At 38.6% G+C, this 14,064-nt stretch overlaps 1 protein-coding gene across 2 annotated transcripts in view; it reads left to right on the top strand.

The window, feature by feature from the left end:
* The window catches only part of prkcea (protein kinase C, epsilon a), a 66,743-nt gene extending 53,751 nt beyond the window's left edge, over positions 1 to 12,992 (top strand). For both annotated transcript variants that reach the window (XM_084135455.1, XM_084135454.1), the window contains exons 12-15: positions 7,740 to 7,878; positions 7,967 to 8,155; positions 9,232 to 9,378; positions 10,705 to 12,992. In XM_084135455.1, the coding sequence (XP_083991581.1) occupies positions 7,740 to 7,878; positions 7,967 to 8,155; positions 9,232 to 9,378; positions 10,705 to 10,851 (622 nt within the window). In that variant the 3' untranslated portion in view covers positions 10,852 to 12,992. The remainder of the gene's footprint in view (positions 1 to 7,739; positions 7,879 to 7,966; positions 8,156 to 9,231; positions 9,379 to 10,704) is intronic.
* Positions 12,993 to 14,064: the final 1,072 nt, after the last annotated feature.

The following is a 14,064-nucleotide window of genomic DNA, read 5'->3' as shown; positions in this document are numbered from 1 at the left end:
TATTAGAATGATTTCTGAAGAATCATGTGACACTGAAGACTGACGGACGGACGGAAAGACCGATAGCAACTACAAAACACAACTTTTTTGTTTGTCTTCCATACAGACTTGCGGTCTGATTAAGCCCGTAAACCATTCAGTTTCTCAGCTTCAACTCACTTTACTTTCTCTCTCTGTTCATGAATGTTTATCGGAGATTTCTTTTTTGACTGAATGTTGATCAGTTGCAGAGCCTCATGATGAAGTGATGAGGGACTCTATGGAAAAATCACTCCACAAACAAAGGGAACACAGGAAGGCATTTCAATAGGGCCTAATTATATGTGTACATGCACATGTGTGTATGTGCGGGAGTCCATGCATTATGGCATGTGTACGTGTGTGTGCAATTGTCTACTGGAGCTCAAAGGAAGTGTGGAAGTCAAATCCAAAAGGGGTCCAAAAGTCCACTTATTAAATTAGTGAGCTAGAAATAGAATTTCTTTGTTTTATAATATTTTGTCTATATTCCTTATCTATTTATTATAATATTTGTATTTTTTAAGACTTATGATTAGATTAGTGCCTTGCAAAAGAATTCGTACCCCTTCATTTTTTTTCACATTTTATGTTGCTACTTTAAACTACTTTAAATTACTTTTTTTTCACATCAATCTACACTCCATACACCATAATGACAGAGCAAAAAACAACATTGCAAAAAAAAAATTGAATGAAAAACTGAAATGAGTACATTGTAAGTACGTATTAAGTAATCTGAAGGTATTATTTTCAACCATAGATAAGGTACTGAGTCTGTCTATTAATTATTTTCCTTCCCCGTCTAAGGATCTGGATCTGAGTTTTTTAAAATATTTTATTGATAAGGTTGTTCTTATTCGGTCGAATATTGTGCCTGTAGGCAATGTTGTAGCCGATATAATGAATCCTTTTTGTTGTTAAGTAAATTTAAATCTATTACATTAGCTCAGTTGGAAAATGTAATAATGCATTTAAGCCGACTACCTCACTCTATGACGTTCTCCCGTCGCCATTGTTTAAAGAGGTTGTAGATACTATTGGTCCCAGTATATTATTGATTATCAATAGTAGTTTATTTTATGGAACTGTACCATCAGGGTTTAAGCATGCTGTTATTGAGCCAGTTAAAAAAAAAAAAAAAAAAAAATTGGATTCACATGATTTAAAAAAATTCAGACCTATTTCGAAATTGCCTTTTATGAATAAGATCTTAGAGTAAGTTGTCCATAATCAACTTACAGACTTCTTGACTGTAAATAACATAATGGATATTTTTTCAGTCTGGATTTAGGACCAAACATAGCACAGAATCAGCATTATTAAAGGTTACAAATTATATTTTGTTAAGTATTGACTCCAGGAAAAGTGTTGTCTTTATAATGTTAGATTTAAGTGCAGCCTTTGATACTCTAGATCACGCAATTTTAATAGACCGCCTTAGAGATTATGTAGGGATCAATGGTGTAGCCCTTAAGTGGCTTTCCTCTTATGTGCATGATAGGACATGCTCTGTTAAAATTGGAAACTATGTCTCTGCATCCGCTGTTATTTCTTGGGGTGTTCCTCAAGGATCAATCCTTGGTCCGACTCTGTTCTCATTATATATGTTACCCCTGGGGTCCATTTTTAAGCAGCATAATATTACCTATCACTTGTATGCTGATGATTTACAACTGTACTTTCCTTTGGAGTGTGATGGCTGTGCATCTTTTACAAATTTTTACAAGTGCTTGACTGAGGTAAAGGGATGGCTAGCAAATCATTTTTTATTATACCTCACTCTATGACGATTTCATTAAATGAGGATAAGACTGAGTTTATTATGTTTGGGAACAAGGAGCTTGGGAATGGTCTGGCTGGAAATAATGGACTATTGTCCAACAATATGCAAAGTTATGTAAAGAACCTTCTGAAATATGCTTTGATCGTCAAGTTAACAGCGTTGTGAAATCATCTTTTTTTCAGTTAGGAAAACTGTCTAAACTGAAACCAATCCTTTCGTACAAGAACTTGAGGAATGTTTTGCATGCCTTTGTTTCAACCTGGTTAGACTATTGTAATGCTCTTTATCTAGGCATAAGTGAATCACTGGTTACTCGTCTTCAGCGTGTCCAAAATGCTGCAGCGAGATTCTTAACAAATACCAGAAAATGGGAGTTGAGTTGAGTTGAGCTGAGTTGAGTTGAGCTGAGAATTTGTACCCTTAGTACTTTGAAGCAACTTTACAGCCGCAAATCTTTTTGGGTATGATACTGCAAACTTCGCACATCTGTATTTGGTGATTTTCTGCCATTCTTCTCCTCAGATCCTCTCAAGCTCTGTCAGGTTGGATGGGAACCATTGGTGGACAGCCATTTTCAGGTGTTTCCAGAGATGTTCGATTGGGTTCAAGCCCAGGTTCTGTCTAGGCCACTCAAGGACATTTACAGAGTTGTCCATAAGCCACTCTTGCATTGTCTTAGCTGTGTGCTTAGGGTCATTGTCCTGTTGGGAGGTGAACCTTCTGCCCTGTCCAGACAAGGTTTTCATTAAGGCTATCTCTATATTTGCTGCATTGAGTTTTCCTTCTACCCTGACGAGTCCCCTAGTCTCTGCCGCTAAAAAACACCCCCACAGCATGATGCTTCTACCACACACTTTACTGTTGAGATGGTATTGTGCAGGTGATGAGCAGTGCCTGGTTTCCTCCATACATGAAGCTTGGAACTGAGGTTCATCAGACCAGAGAGTTTGAGAGAATCCTTTAGGTGACTTTTTGCAAATTCCAAGTGGGGTTTCATGTGTCTTCACCGAGGAAAGGATTGAGTCTGGCCACTCTGCCATAAAGCCCATGTAAGTGGATTGTTGCAACAATGTTTGAGTTTCTCCCATCTCCATATATGATCATGGAGCTCAACTAGAGTGACCATCAGCTTCTTGGTCACCACTCTAACCAAGTCCCTTCTCCATTGATTCCTCAGTTTGGCAAGGAGGCCAGCTCTAAGAAGAGTCCTACTTGTTCACATCTTCTTCCATTAAGGATTATGGAGGGTACATGATTCTGTGAACCTTCAATGCAGGAGAGTTCTTCCCCAGATCTGTGTCTTGACAGAATCATTTCTCTGAGCTCTACCGGCAGTTCTTTTGACCTCGTGGCTTGGTGTTTGCACTGATATGCATTTTCAGCTGTTAGACCTTTTAATGAGAGGTGTGTGCCTTTCCAAATCATACCCATTCAATTGAATTTGCACAGGTTAACTCCACTCAAAATGTAGTGTCATCTTCTTGATGTGGGGAAAAAAAGCAATTTAAAGTAGTTTATAACAAGGCAGCAATATAACAAAATGTAAAAATAAATAAATAAATAAAGAGGTATGAATACTTCCACGAGGCACTTTTTTAAATTTAAAGGTCCAATCCGCTAATTGCTATTGGCTATTGTCATGTTAAGTGCCTATCTCTAAAATCACTCCAACCTTAATGGTTGCTGTCAAAAATAGAACAGTTGCATAAACCTGGGCTGTCCGCCCTCATGTCGGAACATTGCCTCACGAAAAGATTTGTGCTTGAATGATGCCAGCAAAGAAATGTTGACATTTTTTTGCCAATCAACCATCAAAGATCAGGCCTGTTTGGCTCTCGTGTGCCATCTTTGTCCTGTAAGGCTTTATTGAACTGTTGACACACAAAACGCACTTATGAACTCAATTTATTTGATACGGTGTAAAATAAAGTAAAAACAGTTATATTTTGAAACATATTCTTAAATATATTATTCATATCATATAAGTGTACTTACATTGGACATTAAATTAACTTGAGCTTCCTTACGAATGCATGTCTTTATTCTCTTTACTTGACTAGTATCATAAAATACAATAGCTCATATTTCAGTATGATAGACATGTTTTATGGGAGTATGTGAATCCTTATCTTCGAAGTGTTTAAATGGATGCACAACTGATGTGTGTTGATCTACACCCTGGCTTCTGTATTTCTCAATATAACCACATACACATATAAACACACAGTGTTATCGAGAGGTCATTGTATGCTCTGGCACCCACATTTCTCTCCGCAAACCCTTCCTGCTCCACCTCCCTCATTAAAGGTATCTATTAGATAGAGCATGGCAGGAGCTTATTGGCTGTACACATCCCCTCAGTCTCAGTCACTCACCTTTTGAAGCCATGCTACCTGTGAAGAAGGGACAGATGCATTGGCAAGACTAATATAACAATGGCTCTACACATTCTTACACAAGCTAGAGTGGACTATTCTCAGGTGAATAGTACACTGATATAAGACTCCTCTATGGCTCATTAACTGCAATCTGAGGAAGGCACATATCACAGAGAGATCATGAACCACGCTCTGATCCGTCTGAAGAGACGTCTTCAGATGTATTGCAGCATTCTTTATCAGTGCAATCTACCCAGATGCTAGAATTATGGGGTGTAAAAAGTAGAGAGAGATATATTTAAGTTATCATGTCAAAATTGTACTGAACTCAAGTGTCAAGCCAGCTTTGTGAGGTTTTTCACTTTAAATTCAGTAGCAACTGATTTTATAGTTGTTTGACTTTAGGTGTGGTGTGCAGGTAGTATATAGGTTGGATATAGACTGAACACCATCCATGTCAAGTTAGTTTGTCTTCAATGATGGTTAGAATTATTGTTTTAGGTAAATGTTGTGATAACTGTTGCAAACTGTTCAAAAGATGAATGGCCATAGCTGAGGCATTTTACATAGAAATATATTTAGTCATGCTAAGCTGAAAATATGTATTTTTAAGGGCAAAATGGAATTGTAAGGAAGGAGTATAAATATATTATTTACGTCCCTGCCGGCGCATCAGTGTCTTTGTGGACCACAATGGAGTCGTTTCATTCGTGGGATTGACTTGAGCATGCAGTCACCAGGCTTGACTGGGTCTTTTTCTGTATTGTTAGTTCTTGTCTTTATTTTGCTCTGACACACTGAGAAAACAGGATTTATCAGGCATGACAATCAGATTAGTTCCTCTGAACATTCCAGCATGATTTCAGGTTCCAGCTAGTTTGTTCAGGGGTATGTACTGTAACACACATACATGTGTGTACATGAAGAGGTACTGTACATGTATGTTGTGAGATATGCATATCACTTCACATATTTTGATCATCAGCAAACCTGTAACAGTGCATATTTGACCATCTGAAACTATGCAGTCAATGCTCTTATTCACTTGACTGACATGGTCGGCATGTCTCAAATGACATGTCAAACTGTCATGTGACCCCCCCCCCCCCATACAGTGTATTTAATGTTTCTACATGTTTAAAATGTCCTTTGACACTGAATGCTCTCAGCCAGATTCCAGTGACTGTGTCCTGGCTGACATGTACTAGGGTCTCATCCTTTAACCTTTAAAATGGCATTACAAAATCTACACCCCTCTCTATGTGTAGTTTGTTTCCACTCTGCAGCACGGAGCACAAACTTCCCCCTGTGCAAAACAAACTACCTGCGCCGGGACAAGTCTCTGCAATCGCTGCGATTCAGATATCATCATTGTGTGCATGCTCATCCTGAGGTGCTTGGCACATCTCTAGAGTCTACTGTAACACTCGGCAGAGTTATCATGTCCTTTGGCTTGTTACGTACAGAAATCAGCAAATTAGATTGATTTCTTGTGACATGAGTAATGACTACTCAAAATTCAAGTTGGTCATTACAGGAATAATTTACATTTTGAAATATATTAATAGAAAACTGTTATTTTAACTTAACTAGAATTTCACAGAATTAGTTTTTACTACATTTTTGGTCAAATAAATGTTGCTTTTGTAAGGAGCATAAGAGTCAGAATCATTAAACAGTTTTACAGACCCCAAAGTTTTGAACAGTATTGTCCATGTTCATGAATGGTTAAAGTAAATGAAAGTATGGGGATGAATTTCCATTCAAATTTTAAATAATCATAATAATTCCCATTATTTTCAGTGGTGATGGTTGTTTGATTCTCATTATTGTAACAGCATTTTTTTCTGTTTTGCAATAAATTAAATTATATTCTGCATTACAGAAATTAGATCTTTTTGCATTATCTAATGTGAATTGGGGAGATATATGATTAAATGAGCTAATATAATAGATATCAGCCATGCCATGCTAACTTGTCGGGAAGTGGAATAAATAATGCTCCCAGTTTGGCTAAATTTTAACAATGGGGAAAAAGGTGGTCAAATGGGGGTTCCTCTATGAGGAACTAAAGGTTGAGTGACTAAAGGTTTCTCTATAGCAACTTGACAATGCCAGATGTCAATTTCAATGGTGCTAGGTGAGGAAATCTTGGGCTAAGGAAAATTTGAAACATGTATTGTTCTCTGATGAGTCTACCTTCTATGTGTTTCCCACTTCCGGGAGAGTTACAGTTAAGCCCCAAAGAAGCTTACCACCCTGGCCGTTGCATGCCCAGAGTGAATCACAGGGGTGGATCAGTGATGGTTTGGGCTACAACATCATGGCATTCCCTATTGTGCTTGTTGGGCACATCACCGCCAAGGACTACCAAACCATAATGGAGGACCATGTGCACCTAATGGTTCAAACACGGGGTTCCGTGTATCAGCATGATAATGCACCAATACACACAGCAAGACTTGTGACAGAATGGTTTGATGAACATGAAAGTGAAGTTGAACATCTCCCATGTCCTGCACAGTCACCAGATCTAAATATTTTTGAGTCACTTTGGGGTATTTTGGAGGAACCAGTCAGAAAACATTTTCCTCCACCAGCATCACCTAGTGACCTGGCCACTGCTCTGAAAGAGGAATGGCTCAAAATCCCTCGGTCACTCGGTCACCCTCGGACTTGTATCTGTCATTCCCAAGATTAATTGATGCTGTATTGGCCTAAAAGATAAAAGATAGCCTGGCTCCGTTTGGGTTTGCGGTATATTCTTGGGTTTTCTCCGCCAAATTTTTACTGGGTTAATCAGCGAACAGAGGGAGTGACTGAGAACGATGACGTTGAGGTTGTGCGCTAGTTTGAGTTGTAGGGTTACGTCACGACCAAACGTTAGCGATTGATTATGGCAGATCCAGAGTGGCTCTGGGCAGATCCAATAGTTTTAAACATCAACAGAGTACCCGCCTTCAAGGAAGTTAACGCTTGTCGATGGAGAGTGGCCAGACACTCTGCACAAATGAAATGTACGAGAGTCTGGTAGGACCAGGCTATCAAAAAGAGGCCCTACACCATATTAATAAATTATTGTGGTCTAAAACCAGGTGTTTCGGGTTCATTGTCCAACCCCTGTGTGTGTGTGTGTGTGTGTGTGTGTGTGTGTGTGTGTGTGTGTGTGTGTAAATGAGGGTTCAGAATGTTGATGTGCATGTTGTGAAGGGGCAGTTTTTAACAGTTCACCTGAGGCTGCTGTCATATTTACCTACACAAATGTTCTGCCCTGAACACTCCCAACACCTATACTTATCTCCATCTCAGGAATGGAGCAGAGAACAGCTTGAGCTATAAATCCGGCCCAGTGCTATATATTAGTGTTGTAAAGGTCTACAGAAAGGTCAGGCCCTCAAGGTCCCATAGATCAGTTATCAGCTTACTGTCTAACAGGTGTGTCGACCCCTTCACACCACCATTTTAAACAGCCTGGCAATTTATAAAAGAGTTTAAACAAAGCATACAAAAATGTGAAATATGGTCTAATTGTTTTTTTTACCCCTCCATCACTCCAGAGATCTGAAGCTGGATAACATTCTTTTGGACGCTGAAGGCCACTGTAAACTCGCTGACTTTGGCATGTGCAAAGAGGGCATTCTGAACGGGGTCACGACCACCACCTTCTGCGGGACCCCTGACTACATCGCACCTGAGGTACAACTAGTAAATCATAATAGACAAAAACAGCAGCTGAGGTGTTTGACATTATTTTTAACCTCATTATTGCGTTCTTCTCGTTCAGATCCTGCAGGAGTTGGAGTACGGCCCATCTGTGGATTGGTGGGCTCTGGGTGTCCTCATGTACGAAATGATGGCCGGCCAGCCTCCGTTTGAAGCTGACAACGAGGACGACCTTTTTGAGTCCATCCTCCACGATGACGTGCTTTACCCCGTGTGGCTCAGTAAAGAAGCCGTCAGCATTCTGAAATCTGTAAGCGGCCCATTTCTTGAAATCTACTCATTTGTTTGTGTGTGTGGGTTTGTGGTTGGCCCATTTATCATTTCTTTTTCAACGTCTGTTCAGAATCTTTTCTCTTCCTGCAGTGCATTGAGCTCCACTATATGGTCATGCACCTGGCTGCAATTTCCCTCAGACCTCTCCAACCTTCCTCTGTTCATTTTCCTCCCTTTTGTTCCTCATTCATCCCTCTGTTCTGGTACATTTACCTCTGACTTACAAATACACTAATTTTGTGGCATATTTGAAAAACTTTGACTGGATATTATGTGATTGCACCAAAAATTCCAGAAAAGGCTTTAGCAACATAACCTGAAAGGTGTTGTAAGCTGTTTTAGCCGCTTTGCTAATTTCCACCAGTGAATTAGCCCATTCAAAGCAAAACCGCATGGCCTCTCAGCAAAACCCCGCCCTCCAAAGACATGTCCTCCAACCTGATGTCAGCAAACATGCATAATGATTGACAGGCAGAGAGTGTTTCTGATTGGCTAGGTTTTTGAGTAACACTTTATAATAAGGTTGATACATAGGTATCATGAACTAACAATAAACAAGTTAACAACCAACATTTTTTGTATATACTGTTGCTTACACTTCATTATACACTTTATTGTACACGTTATTATATAACATAATTAATAACAATTATTTCTCATTTTAAATACTATACATAATTGTAAATTATATATATATATATATATATATATATATATATATATATATATATATATATATATTTATTTATTTATTATATATTTTATATTTATTTTTATGTTAATTTTTATTTTAATACTGTAATATATTATATATTGTTCAAATCTTATTGTAAAGCGTTACTTTTTTTGTATTTTGCTAAAAAGGTTGTTGTTTCCATTTTTATTTTTCCATTTTTGCTGTTAGAAAGACAATTGTGATTTCTTCAGGACTTTTTTCAGTGATGTCTGCCTTGCATTGCATGTGTGGAATCGTTTACAGCTCCTTACACACACTGTTCATATTTACCACTTCTTTATGAATTATGTAAAATGACATTTATTCCCTTTCCTCAGTTCATGACAAAGAACCCGGGTAAGCGTCTGGGCTGTGTGGTGACCCAGGGGCTGGAGGAAGCCATCAAAGTCCATCCCTTCTTCAGAGAGATCGACTGGGTCCTGCTGGAGCAGAGGAGGGTCAAGCCCCCCTTTAAACCTCGCATTGTAAGCATACATGCTTTCTCCTACATTGAACTCAATCCTGTAAGCTCACACATTTCTATCAAGCATGACACTTGCAATGGCAAGGTTATGGGTTCGATTCCCAGGGAAAGCAAGGACTGATAGAAATGTTCTTTATAACCTTGAATGTAATGTAAGTCACTTTGGATAAAAGTATCTGTGGCTACTCAATTTATGTCAAATGTAAATATAAATCACAAAATGCTTTTTATGACACGCCGCCACAACACGACTTTTTTTTTCTGCTAAATGTTCTGATACAGCATGTGCACATTGACTTTATCTCTCATGTTCCTCTGTCTTTACTGTCTGTGGTCTAGACTGAAAGTCGGATGCCACAACGGCGCTTCTCGACTTCTGCTTTCCCATGGTGGGGGGAAGGGCTGGTGGTGTTGTGTGTATGCGCGCATGTGTATATGTACACAAGTGGGTGCTTTAGATCGAAAGGTCACAGAAAGGTTGAGAAAAAACGCGACCGCCACTTGCTCTCTTGCCCTCTGAGTAACTTTGAGCTGGTGTTCTGTCACCACATAGGCTTACCAGCAACTCTCTACATTTATATACGCACCTGTGGCTTTTAACTGAAAGACAATTTATTAGAACAGCACCTGGGTCAAAATATGATTGATTGAAGAGTTAGTTCACCCAAAAAAGAAATGTCTGTCATTAATTACTCATTTCAAACAGTCAGTTTGGTCATTCCAAACCCGTAAGACCTTGAAGATGAAGATATTTTTTATGAAATCAAATTTCTGAACCAGCTATAGGCAACAACGTCATTGCAACTTTTAAGGCCCATAAAGCTGGTAAAGACATTGTTAAAATAGTCCATGTGACTTCTGTGGTTCAACCTTAATGTTACGAAGCGATGAGAATTCGTTTTGTGTGTAAAAAACTAACAAAAATAACAACTTTATTCAACAATTTCTCCATGCTGACGCAGGAGTTGGCCAATAACGAGTACGGTTGAACTTTCGTTTACAGTTGATCTGCTCAATGTATGTGCATAGATCGATGTTGCATGTGAATACAAGCCTAAATTAAAACTGCTCCTTTTATAAAGTTATAGTGTTTCTTCAGAAAATTGTGATTAAACTGCAATTAATATGGATTATTTTTATGATCTTTTGGAGGGACAGAAAAGTATTATTTGTGTTTCGAAGATGAACAGAAGTCTTGTGGGTTTTGAACGACATGAGGATGAGTAAATGATGACAGAATAAAAAAATTTGAGTGAGCAATGCCTTTAAAGTTGAACCTCAGAATACCTTCATACAACCATGTATCTATCTCTCTCTTTTGCTATAGAAAACCAAGCGCGATGTGAATAACTTCGACCAGGACTTCACTCGCGAGGATCCAGTGCTCACGCCAGTCGACGATGCAATCATCAAACAAATCAACCAGGATGAATTCAAGGGCTTCTCCTACTTCGGAGAGGAAGCTTTGTCTTAAAGCCCAACCTGGCATCTGTCAGCTTAAATAGAAGTTAAACACACCCACAAACACTCAAAAACCCACATCGCATCGCAATACATGAACACACAATCCACAGATGCGCTGAAGATGGGGCTCATACCAGACCAGAGCAGAACGGCCAGTCCCCGTGGTTCACTTCCCCTTTACTGCTGTTTTTGCTCTTTTATTCTTCTCTATATCTCCAAAAAAAGAAAAAAAGTACTGCATATGGATCTCATCCCAGGCCTCAACGAGTTTGACAACCAATCAGAAAACGAATGTTCTCCAGAGCCCAAGAAGGAAGGGTTGGAACGCACTACCTTAAACCAAAATTGACCATACCAATGATTGTACTACCATTTCGGACACTGGTTGGGTTTTGGTAATCCCCTGATGGAAAGGTTGTGCCCTTGAGGAAGAATTTACCCAGCATACGTGACAATGAGACATTCTGTGCTGTGCAGTCAAATGCCTTTTTGTGTATTCAGGTGACATTTTGGGAGCAATTTTATAAAATATACAAAGACATTTGTAGTATATATATATTCCATCACAGTGTTTTCAAGGTTCATTAGGAATGATAACCTGCTGTATATGGGTTGTGTTACGAAGTGTCGGCCTGAGTAGGTGTGTGCATGACGTGTATGTGTCCGTGTGCATGTGTTTGCATGAGTGAGAGCGAGAGGCCTTTGCCCTCCTGAAGCTCTACAGGTGTTTTCATGTTGTTTTGCAATTGCTTTTCATTTGTAAAGACTGTGGTGTGTGTGCGTGTGTGCGTGCGTGTGTGTGTGTGTGTGCGCGCCGTGTCCCACCGCTATGCATAAGATGGTATAGTTGTGGGAAGACAAACGTTTTGTACAGAACGTAACATGTACATAGTATTCGCTCCAAAAGCCCGTGAAAGCTTCTTAGAATAGGCAGTTGTTTGCATGGTCTTGCAAATTGTGTCGTTATTGAGTAGCATCAGTTTATGGAAAGACAAACATGTTTTTGATATCTATGTGCAATACCCTGAACACATTTCCCCTCAATTCTTTTAGAATTTTTCTGTTGTTTTTTTCTCGTGCGTGCTGATTTTCTCGTGTTCCATAGGTTAGAGCTTCACCAAAGGCTTTCTTGCTCTCTCTCTCTCTCTCTCTCTCTCTCTCTCTCTCTCTCATGCTACTCTCTGCCATTCTGGTGTACATAGTTTTCTGAATTACATAAGCTGTGGAATGTAGTGGAAAATGTGTACGCTCTTAATTTATTCAATTTACATGTAGCTACGCTTCCTTTTTGTGTCAACAATTCAATCGTTTATTTTTGTTACTTTATTTCAGGCAATTAAGCCTTGTTACACACCTCCGTAGATCTTTCAAACTATTCAGTCTCGTTTAAAAAATTTGTGAACCCCCTGTATTTGTGCAATGTGAAAGGCTCTAAAGAAGAGGTGAACTAAACGAAAAGGGTACATTTCAGGCGTACTAATTAAAACCTTCTGGAATGTGATGACTTTTGCTTTAGCAATTCAATGGCGATCTGAAGATGTGTTTTATTGTTCTTTTAAAAGTGGTTGCTGACTTTAAATGTTTATTTCCGTCTGAAGTTTATTTTTGTTTCAAAATGTTCCATTGCTTTTTTTAACCATGTCTGTGGGTTGATTATGGTAGCTAGGTCAATGTTGCCGATTGTCTTTGAAGCCTTTTCTCTCGCAGGCACCTTCCTGTCTGTCGCCCTCACTGTATCATGCCAAATGTCTCGTTCAGCTTTATTTTCTCCCGTCGTTTCCTTTTAAAGTGTAAAGGAGTTAACTTGATGTATAGGATGCATCCATGGTCTGTCTTCAAAGTCAAAACAATAAATAAACTAAGAATTACCTCTTAAAATAAGTGCAAAGATTTCTCTGGCTGAGTATTGAATATTTGCGCATACAGTATTAAAATACATAAATGTTCATATGTATGATAGTTCTGTATTACATACATCTGGTATTGGACTTTAGTTTCTGTATGGTGAAGCTTCATGTGCACAGAGGTATTTCTTTTCTGGATACACTAGCGTTATCTCATTGTAAGCATTTTACTATGTGCCAAATGTACTGTCATCTAAAGGATGTGAATGTTTTGTTTAACCTATTAAACCCTAAGACGTATGAAAAATGCTGTGTTCTGTTGTGATATGTTGAAAGAGTATTATGTGCACACACCCATAGCAAGGAAACAGAATGGTAGAATTGCAAAAGAAAAATATGTGAGTAGAGATTACTTGTAAGTCTAAAACTGTAATAATGTCCTCACAAATATAGTGAAACATTAAAAAAAAAGACTTGTAAGGACATTTTAAGTGTATTATTATTATTACATTTTTTAATATATTTTTTGTTGAATGATTCACAAATCAGCCAAGTCATGTGTTGCTTTAAATCTGCTGAACCCAACAGGTTTCTCAGAGGGTTTTGAGTTCAACAATTCTCACCAAAAACAGTGTCAATGAGATGTTCTCGCCAATATGGTGAAACCAACATGCATATGTGTGCATTTTTGCAATAGGTGTGATGTAAGCAGTTCAATAGTCATTTTAAAAAAAAGGCCTGGCAACGCTTAGAGATGCAGACTTTTCAAAATATGTGGCTTTCTCTAACCGTTCTGATACACTCTTAAAAATAAACCATTTTGATACACTCTTAAAAATAAAGGTTCTTTATTGGCATTGATGGTTCCATGGTTCTTTAGATTATTAAAAGGTTCTTCAGAAAACAAAATTTCTTTTTAGAACTGATAACTGAAAGGTTCTTTAAGGGGGCTCAAAATGGTTCTATCTATGTGCTGTGAAACCCCCTTTTGGAACATTCATTTTTGAGTGTATGTTTTCCATCAGCTACGTGGGTCCTACGTGGTTTAAGTCCTAACAGGGTTAAATGGGATCGATTACATGTTTGTTTACATACTGGTAGAAGCCTGTCTTATTAAAAGGGAATGGCTCCAGGACAGAGTTGAACTTAAGTCAAATTTGATCCAATTAAGTCCTACTCCTGGAAAAGACGCTCTACATTATTTTTCCATGGTCGACGGTCATGTTTGCTTGTTTATCCACGTTTAAAGATTAATATTCAGCCCTGGTGAACTTTCGCTCATTTTGGATCCATCTTGGACACTTAACATTGGATTGCCGTTGTCTGTTTAATACGCGACTCTGAAATTGAACTTTTTCACGGCCAAATGCGCCAAGAAC

The sequence above is a fragment of the Abramis brama genome, assembly GCF_963993115.1.
Source record: "Abramis brama genome assembly, chromosome: 14".
Taxonomy (NCBI): Eukaryota; Metazoa; Chordata; class Actinopteri; order Cypriniformes; family Leuciscidae; genus Abramis; species Abramis brama.
Note: the sequence above shows the minus strand (reverse complement) of the source record. Positions and strands in the feature narration are given on the sequence as shown.